This window comes from Manacus candei, unplaced genomic scaffold (assembly GCF_025592945.1).
Source record: "Manacus candei isolate 608988 ecotype Guabito, Panama unplaced genomic scaffold, ASM2559294v1 h1tg000010l, whole genome shotgun sequence".
Classification (NCBI taxonomy): domain Eukaryota; kingdom Metazoa; phylum Chordata; class Aves; order Passeriformes; family Pipridae; genus Manacus; species Manacus candei.
In genome coordinates, this window is record NW_026138058.1 from 6,876,539 (window position 1) to 6,897,450 (window position 20,912).

Here is a 20,912-nt window from a genome sequence, read left to right on the forward strand (position 1 = left end):
GTGCTCTACTGACCTGGTCAAACTCATTAAATTATCTGTGAATAAATTAAATTAGCCCTTCAAGAGAAGAAAATAAGTTAAGCAAGGTCACAGGAGGTCTGAAAAAGACTCAGGTTTGTTCAAGGAGGGAATATGTTCATGAAGCTTCCAGTGCAAGGCATCATCTTTCTCTTCTAAGGGCAGCTAGTTCAGCACAGTTAAATGTGGAGTGACTGCTGAAGTTTGTTTTCAGCCTCACAAGACCTTCCCACTTAGCAGCATTACATGTGGAGTAAAATGGGCTTATTCTGCATCTTTTCTCTTTTGGTGGAAGCTGTGATTCTGCATTTAGAGTGCACTGAGCTGGGTGTCTTTCTTGTTCCAGGACTGTCTCGAGTTCACACCTGCTTCCAAAATACTGTTTTGCTATTATCTAAGCTTAAACTTATAGTGAGAATAAATATATCTAAATCACGTCTGGAAGTTTCAACGTGGCTTCCTTTCTGCTGGCATAATAAATAGGAATGACCACAGTAATTTTTCTGTTTAAATGAAGTTTGTAGCATCAGTGACTTTTTTTTTTTTTACAATTTTTTTCCCTCCCCGTGGCATTCTGTAGTAATTAAAAGTTATAAAATCTTGCTGTTGCTGTCACTGCTGGTGAAAATTACTTGACCACTCTGAGTTTGTATTTTGCTTTATTCCCTCAAAGAAGGCTTGCTTTAGAATGGTTACATTTTGTTAATGCAATGGGAGAAAAATTGTCATGACCTCCGTAGTAATTTTGTGATGCGGAAGAGAGGGGCAGGAGCAGGATTGTCTTCTGCTTCTTCTGCTCTTGCATCAACTGCAGCAATTGGCTCACATAAGAAGTACCTTCTACACAGGGTGTAGAAGAGATTCTGCAGTAATACACTGAGCAGTAATTTGCTGCTAATACTTATTTCAAAAAATTCCTTGTGGATGAAACTTGCAATAAGCATTCCATCCTTCTGATTTGGAAGACTTAAGAACAGAGGGTTTTTTTAATTGCTAGGCCTTCTCTGTGATTCCAGCAGAAATAAAAATTCCTACAAAATGCTTTTGATGTGAAGCAATGATTCAATATGTTTTCTTAGCTAAATGTTTTTTATTAAAAGTTTGAAACAATGGTACAGTTTTTCTCTTGGCTGCAGCACAGCTTCCCTCTGGGGCAATCAGGAAGATGAAGCTTGTGCTTTCAGGGAACAATTGTTGAAAGGAAAAAAAAATCAACCAAAGTGAAAATGAACAAGTTTCTGGGTCATTTGGTATTTTGACTTGAAGTCTCAGAGAATTGCTGCAGAGGACATAATTTGCCAGACAATACCTATGGATTGGCTCTTAATCTTCCTCACCTTCGGAGCCATTAAATGCTCAGACTTTAAAAAAAAAAAGTGTTGGTTTTTTTTGTTTTTTTTTTTTTTTAAAGATCGTGGGCTCTCTGAGCATTGTTTGTTCTTTGATGTTGGTGATTGAAAAAAGAAGGAACCGATGCACTGAAATTCAGGGTGTATTCATTCTGTTGTGTGATGCTCATTTAAGATCTTTCGTCATAGTAGCTTTCTCTTCTCTGGCAGAGCTTTTATCTCAGCTATCAGGTGTGAGGCGTTCTGCAGGAGGACAGCTCAACTCCTCTGGCCCTTCTGCTTCTCAGTTACAGCAGCTGCAGATGCAACTGCAGTTGGAACGACAACATGCACAGGCAGCAAGGCAACAACTGGAGACTGCACGCAATGCAACCAGACGCACCAACACGATCAATGTCAACACCACTATGACACAATCCACAACAACAACCAACACATCTAACACAGAAAACAGTCAGCAGACTATCCAGAATTCCCAGTTCCTTCTTACAAGGTAACTTGTTCAGTGTGTTTACCTGTGTTTACCTCTTACAATTTCTGTTTACCTTAGTTCTGGTGGAGATACAGAGCTCAGTGAAACTTTAGGTGTTTGGAGTTAGGCACATGACTAGGGTGGTGTTAATTAACAGCATACTTACCTGGTCTAGAAATTATACTTAAATCCCAGGGTTATTTTAAAGAGGATTCACCTCCTATGGCATTCCAGTTCTTTCAAAATATTGACTATTGACCTGAAATAAAGGTGTTTTCCACATTTCCCTTGCCATGCCCTCTGCAAGCATATTTTTGTTTGTTTGGTATTGTGAAGGAGTGTGGGAATTTTAACAGCTCCTGTGCCAAGAAGCCTGGATTTGAGTCACAGGGATTTTTATCTGAGTCCAAAATAGTACCATGTGACATCTTTCAATCAGAAACTCATTTGAGAACCTTAATCAAGGCACCTGCAAGTGTCATGGATATTGTGACTTTCAGAGCTGGAGTGAGCAGTTTCCTTGCCCCTATCAGGACATGCCCTGTACCCTAGGAGAAGTGTGGAATGAACGTTGTATGGTGCTTCAGCAATCCAGAGGCTTTACATGTAACGTATTTTATGGCAAATGTGAGCTTAAAAGTTGATGTAGAAACAAAGGAGGCACTCAACTGAGAAACAGCTCTCCCTAAAAGACACCTGAATAGCAGGAAACCTCATAAGTAGTTTTTGATTCTCCTCTAGCTTCAGTCTGCACTTTGAATGCTGTTGCAGGAGCAGGGAAGGGGTGAGTTGTTAAATCCGTACCTGTCGCACTGCGGGGCCAGAGGTTGCCGGTGCTGCACATGTGGAAGGGCAGGCAGGACTGTCCTGAGGGAGCGGCTTTTGAGCACATCTCTGTGCCTGTTGGTGGTGTCTTTGGTGAAATGGGCTTTTAGCAACTGCCTGTCTTCTCTTCCCCTTGCTGCTGCACAGGTTGAATGACCCGAAGATGTCGGAAGCAGAGCGTCAGTCAATGGAAAGTGAACGGGCAGACTGCAGCCTGTTTGTTCAGGAGCTTCTACTGTCCACTTTGATGCAGGAAGAAAGTTCCTCCTCAGATGAGGATGAGCGGGGGGAGATTGCAGATTTTGGTGCTATGGGCTGTGTAGATATTATGCCTCTAGATGTTGCTTTAGAAAACCTAAATTTAAAAGAGAGTAATAAAGGAAACGAGCCTCCTCCACCTCCTCTTTGATGACATCCCACTTTGCAGACAATGTCCTCTGTGCTGTATTTGCCAATGAAAGTGGACAACAACTATCTTGGGTTTGTTTTGGTGATTGTAATTTCAGGTCTGTCACTCTTGTTACATTGTGTACATTCAAAAGAAAGAGAGAAAAGATATATATGATAATCATTTCCACTTAACTAATTTTTACTTCTAGCAGGTAAATGTAGGTTGCAGTGCAGAGCAGAAAGCTCTGTGTCCTGTACCTTGACATGCAAAAGGCTCTCCTAATACTCCACATTCAAACTGAAGAGGAAAAAAAAATGAAAAATCTCTAATGAAGCTGCTGTGTGTATTTATGAATATTAATGAATAAAAACTGCTTGGATGGTTTACCTTAACTACTGCATGACGTTTTTTGCAGCGTGCATGAGTTTTAGTGACCTTGTCATTTAAAAATTTAAATACAAGGAGTAAAACTATAAAAAAAACACAAAGCTTTCCCATTATTCAAAGGTTACCTGAGGAGAAGGTTAGTGCCGAGTAGCAGTTTTGTGGCCACAAAGTAGCTTTTGAATAATATGTGACAGAATGACATCTTCATGTGCTGTTCCTGCACAGGATGGAAACTCTGCAGTGGGATACATTGTTGTGACCAGGGTGTGGCATTTTGCTGTATGTGACCATTATGTTGCCCTGTCAGCCGTCACCTCAATGTGTGGAGTTAATCTTCATTTTATGCATCTATAGGAGACACAACAGTAAGGCCACTGCTGGAAGCTACTGCAAGGGGCTTTTGTGTGCCCTGAAATCAAATGACGTTCACTTTTGTTTAAAGCTTTTCTTTGTTGTGGTTGTTAAAATTTTTTAATTGTTAAATATGTTTTATTCAGGTGTAGACAATTCATATATTCACTGTGTTTCTTAAAAAAAGAAAAAAAAAAAGTTAACCTGGATCATATTGTCTTAGTTTTAAAAAGCCTTTCACAGCCTCAATCATATTGAGTTATTTATGTATTTGCTTCATAGTTTGCAGAGACTTGACGGTATCAGGAAAGCTAGAGGATTTGGATTCCCAGACTGTCAGTATATTACAATGGAATTCCTAATGCTAACTTTAGCACTTTTATTTATTATTTCTTTTGGTTATTTTCTCTGGTATGAAAAAGTTGACAAAGCCTTTTAGTTGAATCATGCCACCTACATGCCTATACTGTTAACCCTACTGGTTTGAAAAAAAAAAAAAAAAGAGTATGGTGTTCTTGTGCATAGAAATTTATATAATAGCCCCAAGGCAAGGACAGGGGTATGTTTGGTTTTGGTTTTTTCTTTCTTTCTTTCTTTTTTTTTTTTTGGTTGTGTGGGGTTTTTTGAATGTAAAGTTAGATTATAAAAACAAAAGTGCACACAGCTTCTGATGAAAATTTAAACTAGGCTTATATCATAATGGTGTCTTTCCAGATCTCTCACCTCACCCCCTCTCTCTTTCTCTGTATCCTCCCTTCTCAGCAGCATTGTACAGACTTGGACACCATGTGGTGTTCTCAGCAAAACTGTGACGTGTATGCTAATCCAAAATAACAGCAGCAAAAGAAACAACCCCATAGACTGAACTTTAAGTTCCCTCCTTTTTTTTTTTTTAAATCATCAAATTTTGATTGTTTCCATGTAGAGCAGCACTAGCTTTGTTGGGGTTTTTTGTGTTTTTTTTTTTTTTTTTTAGTCTCTGCAACAGAAAATGTTTCAAGGGAAACTTTACATGCGGCCTCTGGTTATCCTGAGAGTTACCCCCAGTAGGGACTTTTTTTATTGATTGATTGTTGAGGATTTTCAAAAATTTTTCAAGCTGTAGTTTTTCAAACACATCTTCTGCACATTACAATAAGACAGACGGTTCAATAAAGCATTTTCAAGACTGTTGTTCAGTTGATTTTCTTTGGTTTTGATGTATCATGCAGACAGTTCTGTTCCAGAAATTTCTGCAGCTGTTTTTAATTCCAGCTGTATATTCCAACACAAAATCAAGTCATGTAGACATCCTGAGTGATTTACATAAGCATGTTTTGAAACCAGATGCTTTGGCCAGTGATGAAGTACGTAGTCCTAAACTCTTCACAGGTAGGTGAATTCAAGATTGCACAGACCAAGATGCATTTAAAAGAGGCTCTTCTCGGGTGTGGTGTTATTTTGTATTTGTGTGGCTGGTCTCCAGAGGATACTTGGATTGCATGACTTCCAGACTCCACTCTGCTTGCTTTGAAGGGGATGCAGACCAGTACTATCCATACTTAGAGACTGAATGTATGCTGACTTGGGTTTAAAGGTATCCTTGGGCATCACATCAACTCTTACAAATCTTCAGTTGTTTGGGAGTGGAGGTTTTGAGTGGTTTTTAGGTTTAAAAATAATACAAAATGGCTACTTGGAAGGTATTTATTTGAGTAGTCTGCCAATTCCTATTTGCGGGGAAGTGTGTTTCCTTCTCAGAGTAAGCTTTGTCAGGCTAGTATTTGTGGGGTATTTCCAAAACATTTATTTTCAGGGTGCTTTGGGCTGCAGTGAAAACAGCCAGCAGCAGCTTTGCAGCAGACTCCTGTAGAGGGTTGGTTATTCTTCCACGTGAGGGGGCAGAAAAAACAACCCCCAAACTACTTCCCAGTACACAACATGGACACCACCCTTCCAGAAAAGGGAGCCTTAGTACTTGGCATTTGCACAGTTCTTGGGTGCAGTGAAACCTGTATTGTGAAGGGGTGATTAAGGTCACTTAAAGAATCACTGGCAAAGGTACCAGCAAAAGCAATTTTGATACAAAAAAAGTTCTGTGGCCACGTTCACTCTGTTACTACGCAGATAGAAACACAAAGGAGAGTTTTATTGGAGTCAAACTGGAACAATGTACACAGAGACTGGGGATGCAAAAGGGTAAGGATGGAGAATGCACTCCCCTTGAGTCTGGAGGTTCAGAGTGAGCCCCCTTGCCAAACTTAGCCTTGGAATTGCTCAGTGGTTTACACCTAAAGGATTTGGCAGCACTTAATCACTGAGTAATTTAGCACTCACAGAATGACTCAATAGGATTTACTACAAGCAAAAGAGTTAGCTTAATTATGACTCTAAGATGACAATGTTGATGCTACACTTGCTCTAGGGCACTGAAATGGATTCACACACACACAGACGTGGATGTTTGCACCTGTGTGTGTGTGTGTGTGTGTGTGTGTGTGTGTGTACAAAGGTACCTCTTAAAAATTCCCCCTGAGTTCAGTGAAATACCGTTGAATGCCTTTGCATTTCTCCATGGGCAAAGGGTTGAGCCTTGGGCAGGGGGTACCAACCCAGGCCCCATTGTCAGTTTTCAATGACGGTCTCTGAGCTCTCAGACCTGTGGGTCGATGAGTTCCGAGAGGCATCCTGCTCCAAGAGAGGTGCTGGCACAGCCGCTGTGGCCCAGGGGAGTTCAAAGGGCCTCATTTGGGATCCCTGTTCATAGGGTTTCAAAATGCTTGGCTTTAGTCATCCATCAGTTTCCATCCTGGCCTCAGTCCAGGTCAATAATTTTCCTCAAAAGTCCAGTAACAATAGTATTGTTTCACTCTGCTGTGATTCAGACAAAAATGAGTTTCCCAGGCTACCAGCTAGAAAACAGTTTGTTAGGCAGCAGAAATTCCTGGTAACAGGCAGTGTTACTGACAAGCCAAGGGGAGCCTGACTGCCCGTGGGCAGGATGTGCAGCACCACGGGCGGGTCCCGAGCTGCTCACAGGGGGTGTGCTGGGCCTGGAGTTGTGCCCGTGCACTGAGCGGGCAGAGGCACCCCCAGGGCACCCCCAGCTGCTGGTGGGACACCAGAGCTGCACTGTCAGCAGAGCCTGTGCCAGCCTTCATTCCAGCGCAGCCTCCGGCTGGTAAGGACTGCCAAAAACCCTTCTCTGGGGCAGACAGAAGGGCATACAGTCATCCCAATACTTCATAACAGTTGACGGGATTGGAACAAGGGTGTTGAAGGTGGGAACAAGTGTGAAAAGCTGTTTGGAATATCACTCTGGTCCGTTTTTGTATCTTGTGATCTGTTTTAATCAGAGGTCTGGTGGGTTTTTTTTTCTGTTTGGGTCAAAGCCAAAGAAAGACATCACGTGTGATAGTGAAAATGCATTTTAGCTTGCATCCACCTCACGTTTTACTTGGGGTTGTGGTGACTGCCTTCATCAGTTTCCTGGGACTGTGAGAGGGTGGGGGGGCTGGTTGTGTTCAGGGAAGTTGGGAGGTTCCCTTCTCTGCCCTTAGCTCAGGGTGGGTTTGCAAGACCTCCCTTCTCGGCACGGAGTTGTGCTCCCTGTTAGCTTGTTGACAGCGCAGCTTGGCACAGAAACCAAACATCCAGATGTGTGCACACCTGCAGGTGAGACGTGTCTGTTGTAAAGGAGCAAAGGCAATTCCATGCCACCAGTCAGAAGGCCCTGGAGGCAGAGAGGTGCCACTGGCTCCTGGGGCTCTCGGAAGACCTAAACCAGGAAAGCTCTGGGTACCTTCAGCATGTGAAGAGTTTTCCAGTTACATCATTGAATCTTTTCCCTGATGTAGCTGACCTTCACTTCTGGTCTGCCTGCTTTGTCAGAAGGACACTTTGCTGTTTTGAGGCTGTTGTTTCGTTTCAGCTCCTAAGGAACAGGAGCGAAGTACGGATGCCCAGCACTGGTGGAACCCCCCCTGCAGTGCTGTGTCCTGTGCTGGAGGCAGAGTGACCATGCCCTCCCCTCCTTGGCAGCCCTGCAGTCCTTGCAGCCAGTCTCATACAGCCCTTCCTCCAAGCTTGCTGCTGGCTCCTGCCTTCCAAACACAGCGGGTACAAACGTGCTGGCCTCTGCACAAAGATTTATTTGCAGGTACTTACACGTCCAGCACAGATGTTCAAAAGTTACTCATGGATAAAAATGGAAAAGGAGAACGGTAGGGGGGAACCATGCAGCTTCTGGAGTGTGCTTCCACCACACAACCTTTAACACAGCAGTGGCCTTTGCCTCCTGCAATATCCAGCACAACACAAGGATAAGCACACTTAGGATGTGGTGGTAAAAGCAGGGCCCTGCAGCTGTGGGGTGTGCAGGAGAGGTGCCATTTGGAAGATGACCTGCACTGCTGCATCCTCCCTGCTGGGCCAGCAACAGTGGAGGGGTAGGATGAAGGTGAGCGGGCCTCAGTTCCCCCCATACCATGTGAAAAATAAGGGAGGCAGTGCTGGCCTTGTGGGAGTTGATGGGGAGGGGAGGCCAGAACAAGGGATGCTGATGTGGGTCTCGGCACACTGGGGGGTGGGGGAGCTGGGAAGGGAAAAAAATGTATAGGAAAAGTTAGGAGAAGTTGACAGTGTGGGAAACAACAGGACAGGCAGAGGGAATGGGGGTCAGAGGCAGGAGACACTACAGTCACGCCCAAGATGAAGAGGAGTGACTGGGGAGGGACGGAGGAGGGCAGAGGACCAGAGTGAATCCCTGGCAGGCAGAAGTGAGGCTGTGGCAGCTTCCTGCCTCTACCATCCCTGTGGCCCAGGAGAAGCTGGCCACCAGCCCTGGGGCTTTCCTGCCCTTCCCAGCCAGCAAACTGGGCCCACCCTGAGCCTCTGCTCTCCTGTTACTGCTGCTGCCACCAGGGCACCCTCATGCTTCTGCTCTCCTCTTCCTTCTACAGAGCAGCCCCTGAAGGGCTCTGTCAGGGCCTTTGCACCACAACACTCGTGGGCTCAGTATCTCTTGGTGACTGTTGCCTTTTCTTTCACAAAGATCAACGTTTGCCCGTGTCTGAGACCACCACCTCCTCCTCCCCCAGATGCCAGAGCTGCTCACAGTGCAGAAAGGAAGGACAGTTGTTTCTGTCCACATGAGCAATGTCTTCCCCCCCCCCCCCCCCTTTAGCTACACCTGTTGTGAAGCTTCCATTGGCACAGGAAAATTGTCTATTTTGGTCACTTAGCTTTGGCCCTTTGAGAGGCAAACTACGCTGTGCACCTCAGCAGCCAGGTGGGATGCTTCCCAGCAAAAGTCAGGAGGTTTGTTGTTTCTGAGGCTGCTGCCCACCTTCCCCTCACCAAAGCTGCCCAGGTAGAGCTGTGCTTTGTAAAAATGTCTGATTTTTTTCCCCAGCTGTTCTGTAGTACCTACTTCTGAGTGCACTGAGTTTTGTTTTATCCATGTTATTCCCACTCCACTGGGGTCCCTGTTAACCACCAGCTGGTGTCATCTCACACAGCAGAACAGCACTTTACACTCAAACCAGTAACTTCTAACACAAACTGTGCACTAGTCTAGTTTACAATCAAGTACCAAATAAAGGACAAAAGTACCAAATAAAGGACAAATAAGCATTTACATTTTATATAAGCGTTTATTTACAACTTGTTTAACAACTGTACACTCTTCTATCACCTTTGAAGCATTAGTGTATTTGACTGGGAAAAAATATTAAACCTTTTGATTCCAATTATCATTACTGAGTATTTTTTTTGTCTATATACAGGTATGTATATCAATACTGCTACCATGACAATCTGGTAGTTACACAATTTGTTGATGAACTCAAATGGGAAATTAATGTTTTGACACTCTACGAATCCATTTTTTTACAGAAAATATATCACTGGCAACTTCACAAACAGTTACTTTGATAATTGGTCAACATTTAATTCAGGACTGTCAAACAAGCCGCTATTAAGAAGGTAAGAGAGTTTTCTATGCAGCACAAATGAAGTTAGTAATCAGAGACATGCTGGAGATCACCTCTGAGTTGAGAGTTTGCAACCACTTCATGACAGAGATGCCAGGCTAATCTAATTAAAGTAGCCAGTTCCTTGCTGAAAGTTACTGGCTTCACCTGACATCTCTCTGTTGCATTAGTAAACTCAAACAACTTTTGTCAAGCTAAACACACTTACATACAAATGTCATCAAGGCTCAAGAACAACTGATATTTAGTCTCTAATCTGCACAGACCACTTGGAGAAATGAGGTACTGCTCGGCTTCACATTGGGACACCTGTGCAGGCGGGTGCACAAAAAAAAGCATCCCCTCCCGCCCAGCACAGAGCCCTGATTTCAGGGATCCTGCACCCAGCCTGGCTTGGGGCAGGGTGTGGTCCCAGCCGGAGCAGCACTTGCAAATGAAAAACATACCATGCCTTTAACACCCAACTAAAAGAAGTTTTACTAGTAATGCTTGCCCTGACACATAACAAGGGATCAATGGCTAGGACCTGGAAGGACACAAACCTGCTGACTCAGTCTGATGAAATGCTGCTGCCTCTGCTGTAGGAACAGCTGACTCGTTATCACCAAACCCCAGATCCTGGCTGCAGGTCACGTCAGACTTCACTGTCCCTGGCCCTGGTGGACCAGGAAAGACATATCCCCATCTGAAGTCTTTACGGACAGCTGCCAGCCAGAGCACCTGGTAGCCACAGGCTCACCTGTCAGGTATGGCATTCAGAAGGGAAAACACCACACAGTTCTCACTGGGATCTTAATGCTTATCCTTGGCTGCCCTGCCTGGTCTGCTTGGAGCCCATTCCTACCTGCCCTTCCCTTTGCCAGGCAGCACCAACCACAGCCCCTCTGGGGGGGCACACAGTCTGTCCTTCCTCCACATCATCCAGCACGAGCCCACTGACTCTGTGGGATCAGGATCCCTGAGGACTGAGCACAGGCAGCTGTCTCGGCGCACAAGCTGCAGCTCTGTCCAGAGCCCTGTTCGACAGGCCAGGGATGAGGCAGGCACTGAGTTTGTGACCAGAAGGGACTGCAGAGACGAGTGGACACAACACTTCCTCAGCCTGGAAAACAGGGCTGGTGGTTCTGCTACCGCCTAAATAAGCAAAACCATTCCTGGAGGCAGCAGAGTACACATCATGCTTGTGTTTCTGCAGATTAAGATCCAGGTGAACAAGAATGGGGTTTCCCTAGAACTGGACTTAACGTTCTCAGCATTCAGACTCTTTTCAGATTTTCCAGCAAGTCCTACGGCTTGAAAGCCCCTTTCCCTGTTTGTTATGTACTAACTTCTATACAATAAACCTCTTAACTTACAACACTACAGCACTCCCTCGTCTTCTGAATCTTGCCAGTACTGGATGTCCAATACAAAACAAAGATACAGTAGTACAAATGTGCAGATCTTTAAGAATATTAAATAAGCAGCTTTTTAAATTAATATAGGCAGTACAAAGCATTTTGAGTTACACTGTCTACATATGGCAAATCTTATAGCTAAACTTCATAATACAAAGAAAAGCCAAGCTAGTGCAATTGGAAATTAAATAGCTAAGACTGTGATAGGAGAAAAAAAAAAAGGAAAGGAAAAAAACCAGTACAGGTGAAAGACAAACGACCCAAATTATAAACTGGCAAGGACAGTCTGCATAATATGAAAGTGTAGATGACTTTCATACTTGTTCTCCATTCATGTTCTTTCCTCAGATTGTTTTAACAATTGTACACAGATTGGAAAAAAAAAAAAAGTTTCTGATATAAACGAACAATACAGCTCAATGTAGAGAGAAAAGTACAACAGCCACAAACTACTGTGTATATACATATTAAGGAAGCAGGCAGTGCCTGTGAACAAAATACCACCCGGTAGTTTGACTGGCTCGGAGATTATCAGATGAAACTTGCTTGGTTTTCTAAGGAAGATGGGATCGCCAAGCAGCAACTCATTAGTCATTTCTCCTGGTAAAACACCTCCTTCGCTTTACTTTATTTATTTAAAGATTCAAAGTGGATCCTTTAAGGGTGCAGGTGCTTTGAAATTTTAACAGTAACCAAAAGGCCTTTTTAGGAACTCATTAAGACTAGATTTTTATAGTTCAGTATATGAAAATGTTGCAGGAAGTCTGTGTGTTAATACTGTTAATCAGAATTAAATAAAGTGGACAGGCGGAAATAAGATGGAGAGCTGACAGTGCCCTGTCAGTTTGCAGAATGCCTCCTGTGGAGTTGTGAATACTGGATTTCCTCTCTTCTAGCCTCATAGGAGACCTTTTGTGAAGAGAAAGAGTAAATGGAAGCGGGAAATGGGAAAGCCACTTCCCAGGATGGTAAGCTTCTCTGCAAGTAGATCCCCCTTTGAAATCGGATGGCCATGAGTCTTAAGTGTAGAACTGGTTAAGTTTTGGTTATGCAGTCTGGACAGAAAAGCAAGTCATGCACTGAACAGTCCCTGTTATAATAATGCTGCAGGTCATGCAACCACATCACTGCAAATAAAAGAATAAAGAAGAAAGTTAAAAAGCAGATAACATATTACTGTTGAAAAAAAAAAAACAACAGAGAACAGAACAGGTATTTTTCAGAACAGTTTAGTAAGGCTGTCTCAAGAGTGGTGCAAATTCATGGGAAAACATTTTTGCCAGAGCAACTCTTCAAATTAACAGGAAGGTTACAGGCCAATAACTGGAAAAAGCAACAAAACAGCCTTGAGCAATATCTAAATTTAGCTGTAATTCAGACAAATTTAAACACTTCTGAGTAAAGTCCTTCAGGGCACCATTCTCAGCTACTACAGCTATGGAAACTAGGTTTATACAGCAATGAGAAAGTCTCAGGCATTCCTGCTGTCTGTGAGTACAACAGTTAAAGAACCAAAGCAATATAAAGTGAAAGGTGCCTGTCCAACACTGCATGTGGTTACTTATGAAAAGACAATCAGGGTCACAATGACTGTCTGAGTCTTCCAACTCTGAGCACCACTAAAGACTTTGGGCATTTATGTTTCATCAGAGCTCATCTGGTGCATGAGGCTACAACTCAGCATCACTGCTGTGCTGCACTGGCAAGTTCTGTTTACTGCAGGCAAATACAGGTTGGAATTGCAAGAAAATGATATGTACTCTTGTTAAAGTAAAGCTGAGTAGGAGCCACTGAGCAGTCCAAAGAGCACATCACAATGCTGCAGAAGTTCGGAGGAGAACTGGAGAGGCTGACATGTTTCTCCATCCTTACTGATGCACCCTCTTTCTTGGGCATTGTAACCAGAATGGACTGCTTTACTGACACAGCCATGGTGCTTTCAGCTTCCCCAGGGTACAGATGTCCCTACACAGCATTGGCACAGCACTAAATGGGCATTTGGGTCTTTGCATTGCAAAGAGCAAACTGGCTTCTCCAGACTGAAGTCAGAGCCCGTTTCTCTCCTCAGTTCCTTCTCTCCCTTGTATTGCACTGGTCATAAATGATTCTAAGAATGCTTCTTGTGATGGGAAAGTCCAGGTTAAATAGAGAAGAAAGAATATTTATGACAAAGCTGCTACAAGTCCTGCAGCTTGTGTATCCCTCTTTTTTCCCTTCTCATTCATCCACCCAGAATACTAACTATGGACGAAAAACAAACAGAAACATAGAAACACGTATCAAATGGAATAAAAAATTTAACACATTCAAAGCAGACCTTGAGGGTGTATTTTGAGCAATCACTGTCTGTTAAGCTTGCTTGGCACTGCTTGGGTGCATAAAGTTACAGAGTTCAGGATTAATAATATGAAGATCACTGTAGTTGTTCTATAAAAAATTATAAGTTCAAGCTACGTAAGCAGGTACCTATTCTATTGTGCATAAATGAATATAATCTACTCCTTTAGTTTCACCTGGCTATTATTTAGTTCAGACTCACTATTTAGTAGCACTTCAAGTGTCCTGTTGCACACAGGAAGTGACACTGGAGATTTCTCTTCGAGTAAATAGTACTTTTGAGAGGTCTTGTAAACTCAGGACACTGTATTATCTTTCAAGGATGTAAAAAAGTCATCTGTCAGTGCCCTTTCCTGACTAAAAATTCTAATCTTGTTCTAAAAAAAAAAAGTTGGCTGTCAACTTCTTTCTCTCTATTTTAAAGCTACCTGTCGAGGCAGCAACACTTCAGAAGACAAGAGAGATGCAAGATGTGAGGGTAAATTCACTGAGTATAACCTGTCACTGCATCTCCAGCATCTTCAGAAAGAGAGAGTTTATACAGCAGATAATGTGTGTCTATGGAGGAATGACAGAGAGAATAGAAAGCAGACTACAAATTTTAAAAATTGTGGCTTTATAATGTAATCCTTATAACTACTCCCAAACTTTACCTATACCTCTAAATAAAAGCTTTAAAATCTCTCTCAAAACCACCGATGGCTCCAGGAAATAAGTTTATTCTCTGGCTTACTAACCTTTGGTGACTGAAAATAATAATCTCTTGCTTTACAAAATTTCAAATTACATAATTGATGTTACATTCAAATCCGAATAAAAAATCTGATGGTCTCATTACGACTATTTTATAGCCCCATAAATATTACATCATTTGGTATTTTTCTCTTAAAATCCTGCTCATTTTCATGATCAGTCTAACAGCACGAGCAGGGCAACAGAACAACTGGCCTTTAAGGCAGGTATAATCATTGGGGATTCAAGTTCCTTTTGGATAACAAACTGCTGTTTACCTGGGGAAACCCTTGCTTTTGCAGTGTTTCTGGTTTGTGCCATGCTATGGTAGGTTAACAGTTCCTCAAAGTGTTGGCAAATGACTGCTTTTGTAACGACTAAAACAAGCACCTTCCTCCTTCTGAAATATGCTATTCTAACTTCAGCCCTTTGCATTAGGACCTCTCTAATGCAAAACAATGAATAAAGTCACCACCAGAAAGGAGAGGCTTCCCAATTGTCCTAGATTTCCCTCTACTAACAATATTTTTCATGTTGTATGGATCAGTCTCTGAGATCCAAGTCAGCAGAACAGGAGCAAGAAATTTTTATCTGACAAACGGAATCTGCTTCCAGTCTGGAACTGGCACATAGTGTAAAGGGGATTGAAGGATATTTAATTTTCCAAATGACTTCACACACACAGCAAACAGCAGCAGAGGAAATTCCTGATTTGCCACCAGAGCCAACTAATACAGAGATATATTTCAAGATAGTCCTTCACTACCTTGGTAAGGCCCAAAGGTGAAGGTTACAGTCTGGGCCTCAGTGAAGTTGACACCAACACCATCCCCCAGCAACTAATAGATGAGGACTTCAGCTGTAGCAGTTAGTGTGAGTTCCTGTTGATCCACTGACTATAATCTTGACACCAGGACAATTTGTCTGGAAAACTGGCTTGGCTATATTGCTGCACCATGGGATTTGTCAAGTTTTCTAAAGCCCCTCAATCAACACTCATTCATTACCTAATTCAATGAGCTGATACGTTTTAAAAATGAACTTTATGTCCCAATATTTTAATGAATCCACAAAAATAAAGTCAAGATAAAACAGGGGACAAAGCTAAGTCCTCAACAATTCCAAATGGTACAGTGGAGCTGGCAGCAGAGTCAGAATTTCCAGGGTTTCACTGTACCAGATGCAAGAAGTCTGAGGTTGATCTGGCTGGCAATGACAGTTTCTGCCCTGATTAAGTAATCAGTTAAAATTAAATAATCAGTTAAAATTAAAAATTAATTAAAAAAAAAAAGGAGAAAAACCTAGCTCAAAAAGCAAAGGTTCTTTCTCATTACTTTTAAAATTAACACCAAAATGTAAAATGGTGAAAGATACACTGCTCTTCCCATTTTTGTACTGAACAGTTGCTTGCATCTGTCTCCTCCATTTTCAAACTGAAAAAAATCACACCTTATTTTCAGTAATAGCCTGCAGGGTCACTGACAAGCTTCTGCTACTTTTCCAGACTTCCAGAAGGAAGAAATATCACAGGAGTAAGGCAATGCACATCATTCATGCCAAGATATTTTTCTGATTTCTTAAAAGTGACAAACTGGAGGCATGGTTGGGATCCTACCTAGAGTCTCAAGGCTGCTCCAAAAAAAAAACCCCATGACTTGAAAGTATATTCTGACATAGTAAACTTTTTTAGCTATTTATTTATGCAATAACAGTTGAGGAAAACACCTGCAAAATTTGCTAAAATTGGTTTGGAGATATTGAAGCTATTCACACAATATTAATGCAAAACACAGAGTCCACATTCTACCTAAAACACGTGTGCAAAAACCCATAAGAAGTCAGTACTGCATAGCTGACTTTGAGTGCAAAAATACCTCCCTCATCAATCCTTGCAAGAAGTCAAAATGTTGGTCAAGAACAAAAAAAAAAAAAATCCCTATACAATAAGTAAAATTCAGATCCTGTTTTGCTTCATAATAAAAAGAAAAGTTAGCCACATTCAGGACAGTCTTCCTCCAAATCACTAATAGGAAGGAAATCAAATGGTGACACCAAAATGTTTTTCAACTACCAAATCTACAAAAAAATGTCAACACATCAGGACAATTAAACCCCTAAAAATCATCCATGAAAGGATGATTACATGTTTTTAAGTGTATAGTCTAATATACTAGAGAACCGAGGAAAAGCAAGAGCTACCTGCATATGCCAAAATACCAAGGACTTTAAAACTGCCAAATCCTTTTAAATTTTCTTGACAGCTTGCACATACCACTTAAAACTATTTAAGATCATCATAAAGCAGTAATAGGAATATTCACTGTTAATTCTTTCATACACAATGATTATAAAATTGCCAGTGCCCCTTACAGAACAGAAAGCCACAGAAAACTTGCAGAAGCATTACTGCTAACTCGGGTGACACTGGAACAGGACAAGACTAGCATTTGTTTATTTTCAAAGACAGAATGAAAGGCATCCTGTAGCCACTACATATTTATTTCATTTTGCAATGTGTAAAGCTCTGTGCTCCAGACATTTGTTTTCCCTTACACTGTGGGTGGAACACACAACCTTTAAATTAGATTACTTCAGTTTTCCTAGCACTTAGAAAATACGTGTTATGATCCAAGTGGCTATGTGTTGCTATCAAGAAAAGGAACTTGAGTATTTTTTTTTCTGTAATGCCTGATTGGATATGCTAACAACTCCCCACAGAAGTATACAAACTGGACTGCACAGACATTCTTCAAGATCAGAAACTAAGCTTCAGCACTGAACAATGAAAATATTCATCCATTTATCTGTTAACTTTTATTGGCATTAATTAAAATCTGTCAGAAAGATTACTCTGGGCAGACCCTCAGCACAGCGCTCAGCAAAGTCCTCTCATGAACTCCTCAGCTGTTTCATCACTGCCCTAGAACCTTTTCTCTTCAAGCTCAGTTGTAGGTTTGTTTTTTTTCTGTAGTGTATCAGGACAGGATATAGCATTGCTTTAGCAGTTACCACAACAATTTTGATGTAAAGAGTCTTTATTGCCTCAGGAAAAAAGTATCCCTAAAAACTTTCTGGAACTATCCAATGTAATGAGAGAATTCTGTTTTATAGTTTGGGTTTATTGCTTATATTCTTTTATTACTGAAGATAAGACAAATAAAGAACATTCACTGGTGGCTCACCTATATATGTGTTTATTCCCTGGAGTTACACTCCGAGTTTCTTCTTTTTCCTAATACCACACTACTTCCAAAGCTACATAACAAGCAAGGAAAATAATGAAGCTTGAACCCTTTGAATAAAGAAGCTGTTCTTGTGAAAGAGGAGGTTTAATGATGTTTACCACTTGCATTCATCCACACCCAAAGATTAACAATGGATGTATGCAGCAAGTAATAGAATTAAAATGTTAAAGAATAAGGAATAAAATTCCCTAATGCAGAACAAATTACTTACTGGAACTGGACAGCAATCAAGTATATTTCTGTAAGAGTGCAGTACATTTTTAGGTTTTTATATTCAACAAAAATTCTGGGAAATACCAGAATTTCTGCAGGTTTGTAAATTCTCAAAAGACATAATGATTGTTCACTTGCCCAAAAATCACTGTGGGCAACAGGAAAGTTTAGATTCAATATTAGTTTTGTTTTGCTCTTTGATGCTACATAATGATGCTATATGCTTGAAGGGAACTACAGAAAACACTTCAGTGTCTTGAGGGAAAAGGAAAGGCAGAATCACAAAGCAGAAGAGAAAAGCCAAAAACTACCAAGAAGCAAAAGAAGCCATGAGAGATTGGAAAGTAAAAGCAAAAGACAAGGCCTCTAACCAGCATTTGTTCATCTCCTAACTAATCATCCAAACTTTGGAGGCAAAATGGTAAAACAAGTGTTAACAAAATAAAAGCAACTAGTTGTATTCTATTTTGCAGACCATGTCCTAGTTATTTTAGACCTGTGCCTGATTAACAGCAATAGGGAATTAAATTTTGACACAAAATTAAGAGATGAAGCTTCCTGTTAAGGTCACATTCCTTTCTTTCACAAATACCCTTTGGCAGTACAGAAAAAGCCAGACAGATTAAAATAAAAAGGAAGCTTTAGGTATTCTTAGGTTCTTTCTCTGATATAAAATGCTGTAATCTCAAACAAGAACATCAACTGATCTTACTTGCTCCTGTTCACACACAGCATGTGGCAAACAGTTCTTCAAACTACTAGAATACATTTCACAACAAGATCAATGAAAGATGTCCCACAAAAACTGTAGTCATCCTGCCAGATAACACACACAGCATTCTGTACCTCAGTAAGAGACAGCAAAATGAGTATCACCTCACTGAGCTACAGAAATTGTCCTCAACTTCCTTCACATTGTTACCTTCCTGCACACAAGAAACTTTGCAATGTCTTACCTAATCCTTGCAACCACAGCCCAGACCTGTCATACCCTGACTAAGTACAGAGAACTTTCAGAAAACTGTCTTTTTCCAAATGTGAGGAGTAAAGCTACATTCAATCAATAGAATTCACTTTCTGGTTTTGGGGGGCAGTGTATAATCAGAACTGAAAATTATTTTCAGACACATACTGAATGTATTTCTTAGCCTAGACTAAAGCAGATCACGTACTTGAGAATAAAACAGCAGTACCTAAAAATGTCATTCATCTCTTTATTACCCTTTAATCTAGGTGTGCTTGTTTTAATTATCCTTTGCTCATTCTACCCAACTTGTGAATTAACATAGACATTCAGATGATTAATAAATGCTACTATGTATTTTCTCTAAAGGGATTTATAACAAAATGTCTTCACTTGGGAGGGTATTAAAATAAAGTAAAAGAATAAATTTATAAACCAACTGCATGTGCATCAGGGTCCAAACAGTCTCTAAATGAAAACTATTTAAAACTAAATTACAACAAGATGTATGTATATGGAAGTTTCAACCAATATTCAGGTTCTCTGTGTCCAAAAATTCTTCAACAAAAATGATAGGGAATGCAGAGAATTAGTCAGGAGAAAAAGCACAACTTGGTAGGAACAGAACCTAAATAGGAGGAACCTCCATCCACCCCACTGATGAATATGAAGGTACTACAACAATTAAGAAGCTACATACTCAAAAGGCAGTACAACAAATCACAGCCAGTTTCCAACAAAGTCAGCAACAAACTCACCTGAAGGCACTGGTACCATTAGTAAGGCAACTGATACAATTATCCCCAGAATCAATATATTAAAAGCAAGCATTTTAGTAGGGGATGACAACTGGAATACATTAACAATATTAATCGGGGCCTTGATTCATTATGTGTTGCTCATCCATAATTATAAAATTTAAAACAAATGTCCTTTTTAAATGGATGATGCAGTAGTGTATTAGAGCATTCCAAATATTTCTCCACTTTTTTAGAATATGTATTTAAGTGTACACTTGACCAAGAAGAGTGGAACAAACCATTTGAAAATATTCATCTCTACGAGCAAAAGAGGTAACACCAGTTGATAAAGAAAAACCTGAAAAAAATCATCCTGCTTCCCTATCAAATGCCAAGAATAAGAACAAACTTCGCATTGTAGGAGATTTTAAAAAAAAAAAAAAATCATTCTTTTTTGCATTGGTAAGTTTTGCAGCAGGAAATATATTTCACAATAACATTATATTCTAATTTTGCATTTCTGTAATGAGATTTCAGCATTTTTCTGAAGCAACGGGTTAGCACATGAAATAAAAAGCCTAATTCCCTTTGAACAAGAACAGTCTTATATAAAGCATAGCAACCCTTATGGCACAAAAGTACCAACTGTGACAAGAAATCTACATTGTTACATGGTCCACATAAGGCTTTTCATAAGAGACCAGGCTTCATACAAATAAGACTGTTATGATACAGCACTCCTCTAGATGGTTTTAAAATTTTGGCACATTCAAAAAATGCAGAGAGAGAGAGAGAGAGAGAAAGAAATGGACTTCAAAAATATAAGCAAAGGGCATTACAGAACAATGAGAAACCATAATAAAACCCTTTCCTGAACTGTAAAATAATAGCAGTAACAAGGGAGAAAGAGAAAGGATGCTGGTTTATTTTCCTTGAATGTTGTCACTTGCAACAGAAGTGGCCTGGATCACAGGGCAGTTTTCTTTCTAAAGGCAAGGCTTCTCTACCTTGCTGTTGCTGGCTGAACATGGCCAGGGTAAGATCTCCTTGTGCTCGTGGCTTGCCTTTGTCTAGCCAGGAAGGACTGTCCTGAGCCTGTACTAGCCAGTCTATCTTCTGCTGCTTTTTTGTGCAGAGTCATCCCCTATGGACAAAGAGAAACTTCTCAGTGAATACCAACACATAACACTGAACAACTTTAATCATTTGCATTTTGTTTATTATCTTCTTCTTCACCAACCCTGACCACCTTGAATTCCATACACAAAGCACCACATTGTCAAGGATAAAGGTAACATATTCTCCCCTAACACTTAGTGTGGAGTTCTTACCCCTCCCCACCCCAATTGCTGTCCAGGTTTAGAGCAATTGTCTAAGATCTCAAGATATGGTTCTCCACATAAACTCACGGCAACCAGACAATTCTTTTCAAAAGGGCTCCCCCCAACCCCGGCTTGTTTAGCATGTTGAGCTACAAAAGTAATTTTCCTCTGAAAATAGTTTAGGTATCATGGTCTCC

At 41.0% G+C, this 20,912-nt stretch overlaps 2 protein-coding genes across 9 annotated transcripts in view; one reads left to right on the forward strand and one right to left on the reverse strand.

Annotated features, from left to right (window-relative positions):
* Window positions 1–4,966, forward strand: part of KCMF1 (potassium channel modulatory factor 1) — a 48,546-nt gene extending 43,580 nt beyond the window's left edge. For all 5 annotated transcript variants that reach the window (XM_051777581.1, XM_051777580.1, XM_051777584.1 and 2 more), the window contains 2 exons: window positions 1,578–1,860; window positions 2,812–4,966. In XM_051777581.1, coding sequence (XP_051633541.1) covers window positions 1,578–1,860; window positions 2,812–3,073 — 545 coding nt within the window. In that variant the 3' untranslated portion in view covers window positions 3,074–4,966. The remainder of the gene's footprint in view (window positions 1–1,577; window positions 1,861–2,811) is intronic.
* Window positions 4,967–9,406: 4,440 nt separating this feature from the next.
* Window positions 9,407–20,912, reverse strand: part of HOOK3 (hook microtubule tethering protein 3) — an 82,614-nt gene continuing 71,108 nt past the window's right edge. For 3 of the 4 annotated variants that reach the window (XM_051777537.1, XM_051777536.1, XM_051777540.1), the window contains 2 exons: window positions 20,401–20,537; window positions 9,407–12,289 (listed from right to left, as the gene is read on the reverse strand). In XM_051777537.1, the coding sequence (XP_051633497.1) occupies window positions 12,274–12,289; window positions 20,401–20,537 (153 nt within the window). In that variant the 3' untranslated portion in view covers window positions 9,407–12,273. Of the gene's footprint in view, window positions 20,538–20,912 lie in introns of all 4 variants that reach the window. The other variant, XM_051777539.1, reaches the window with a different exon arrangement.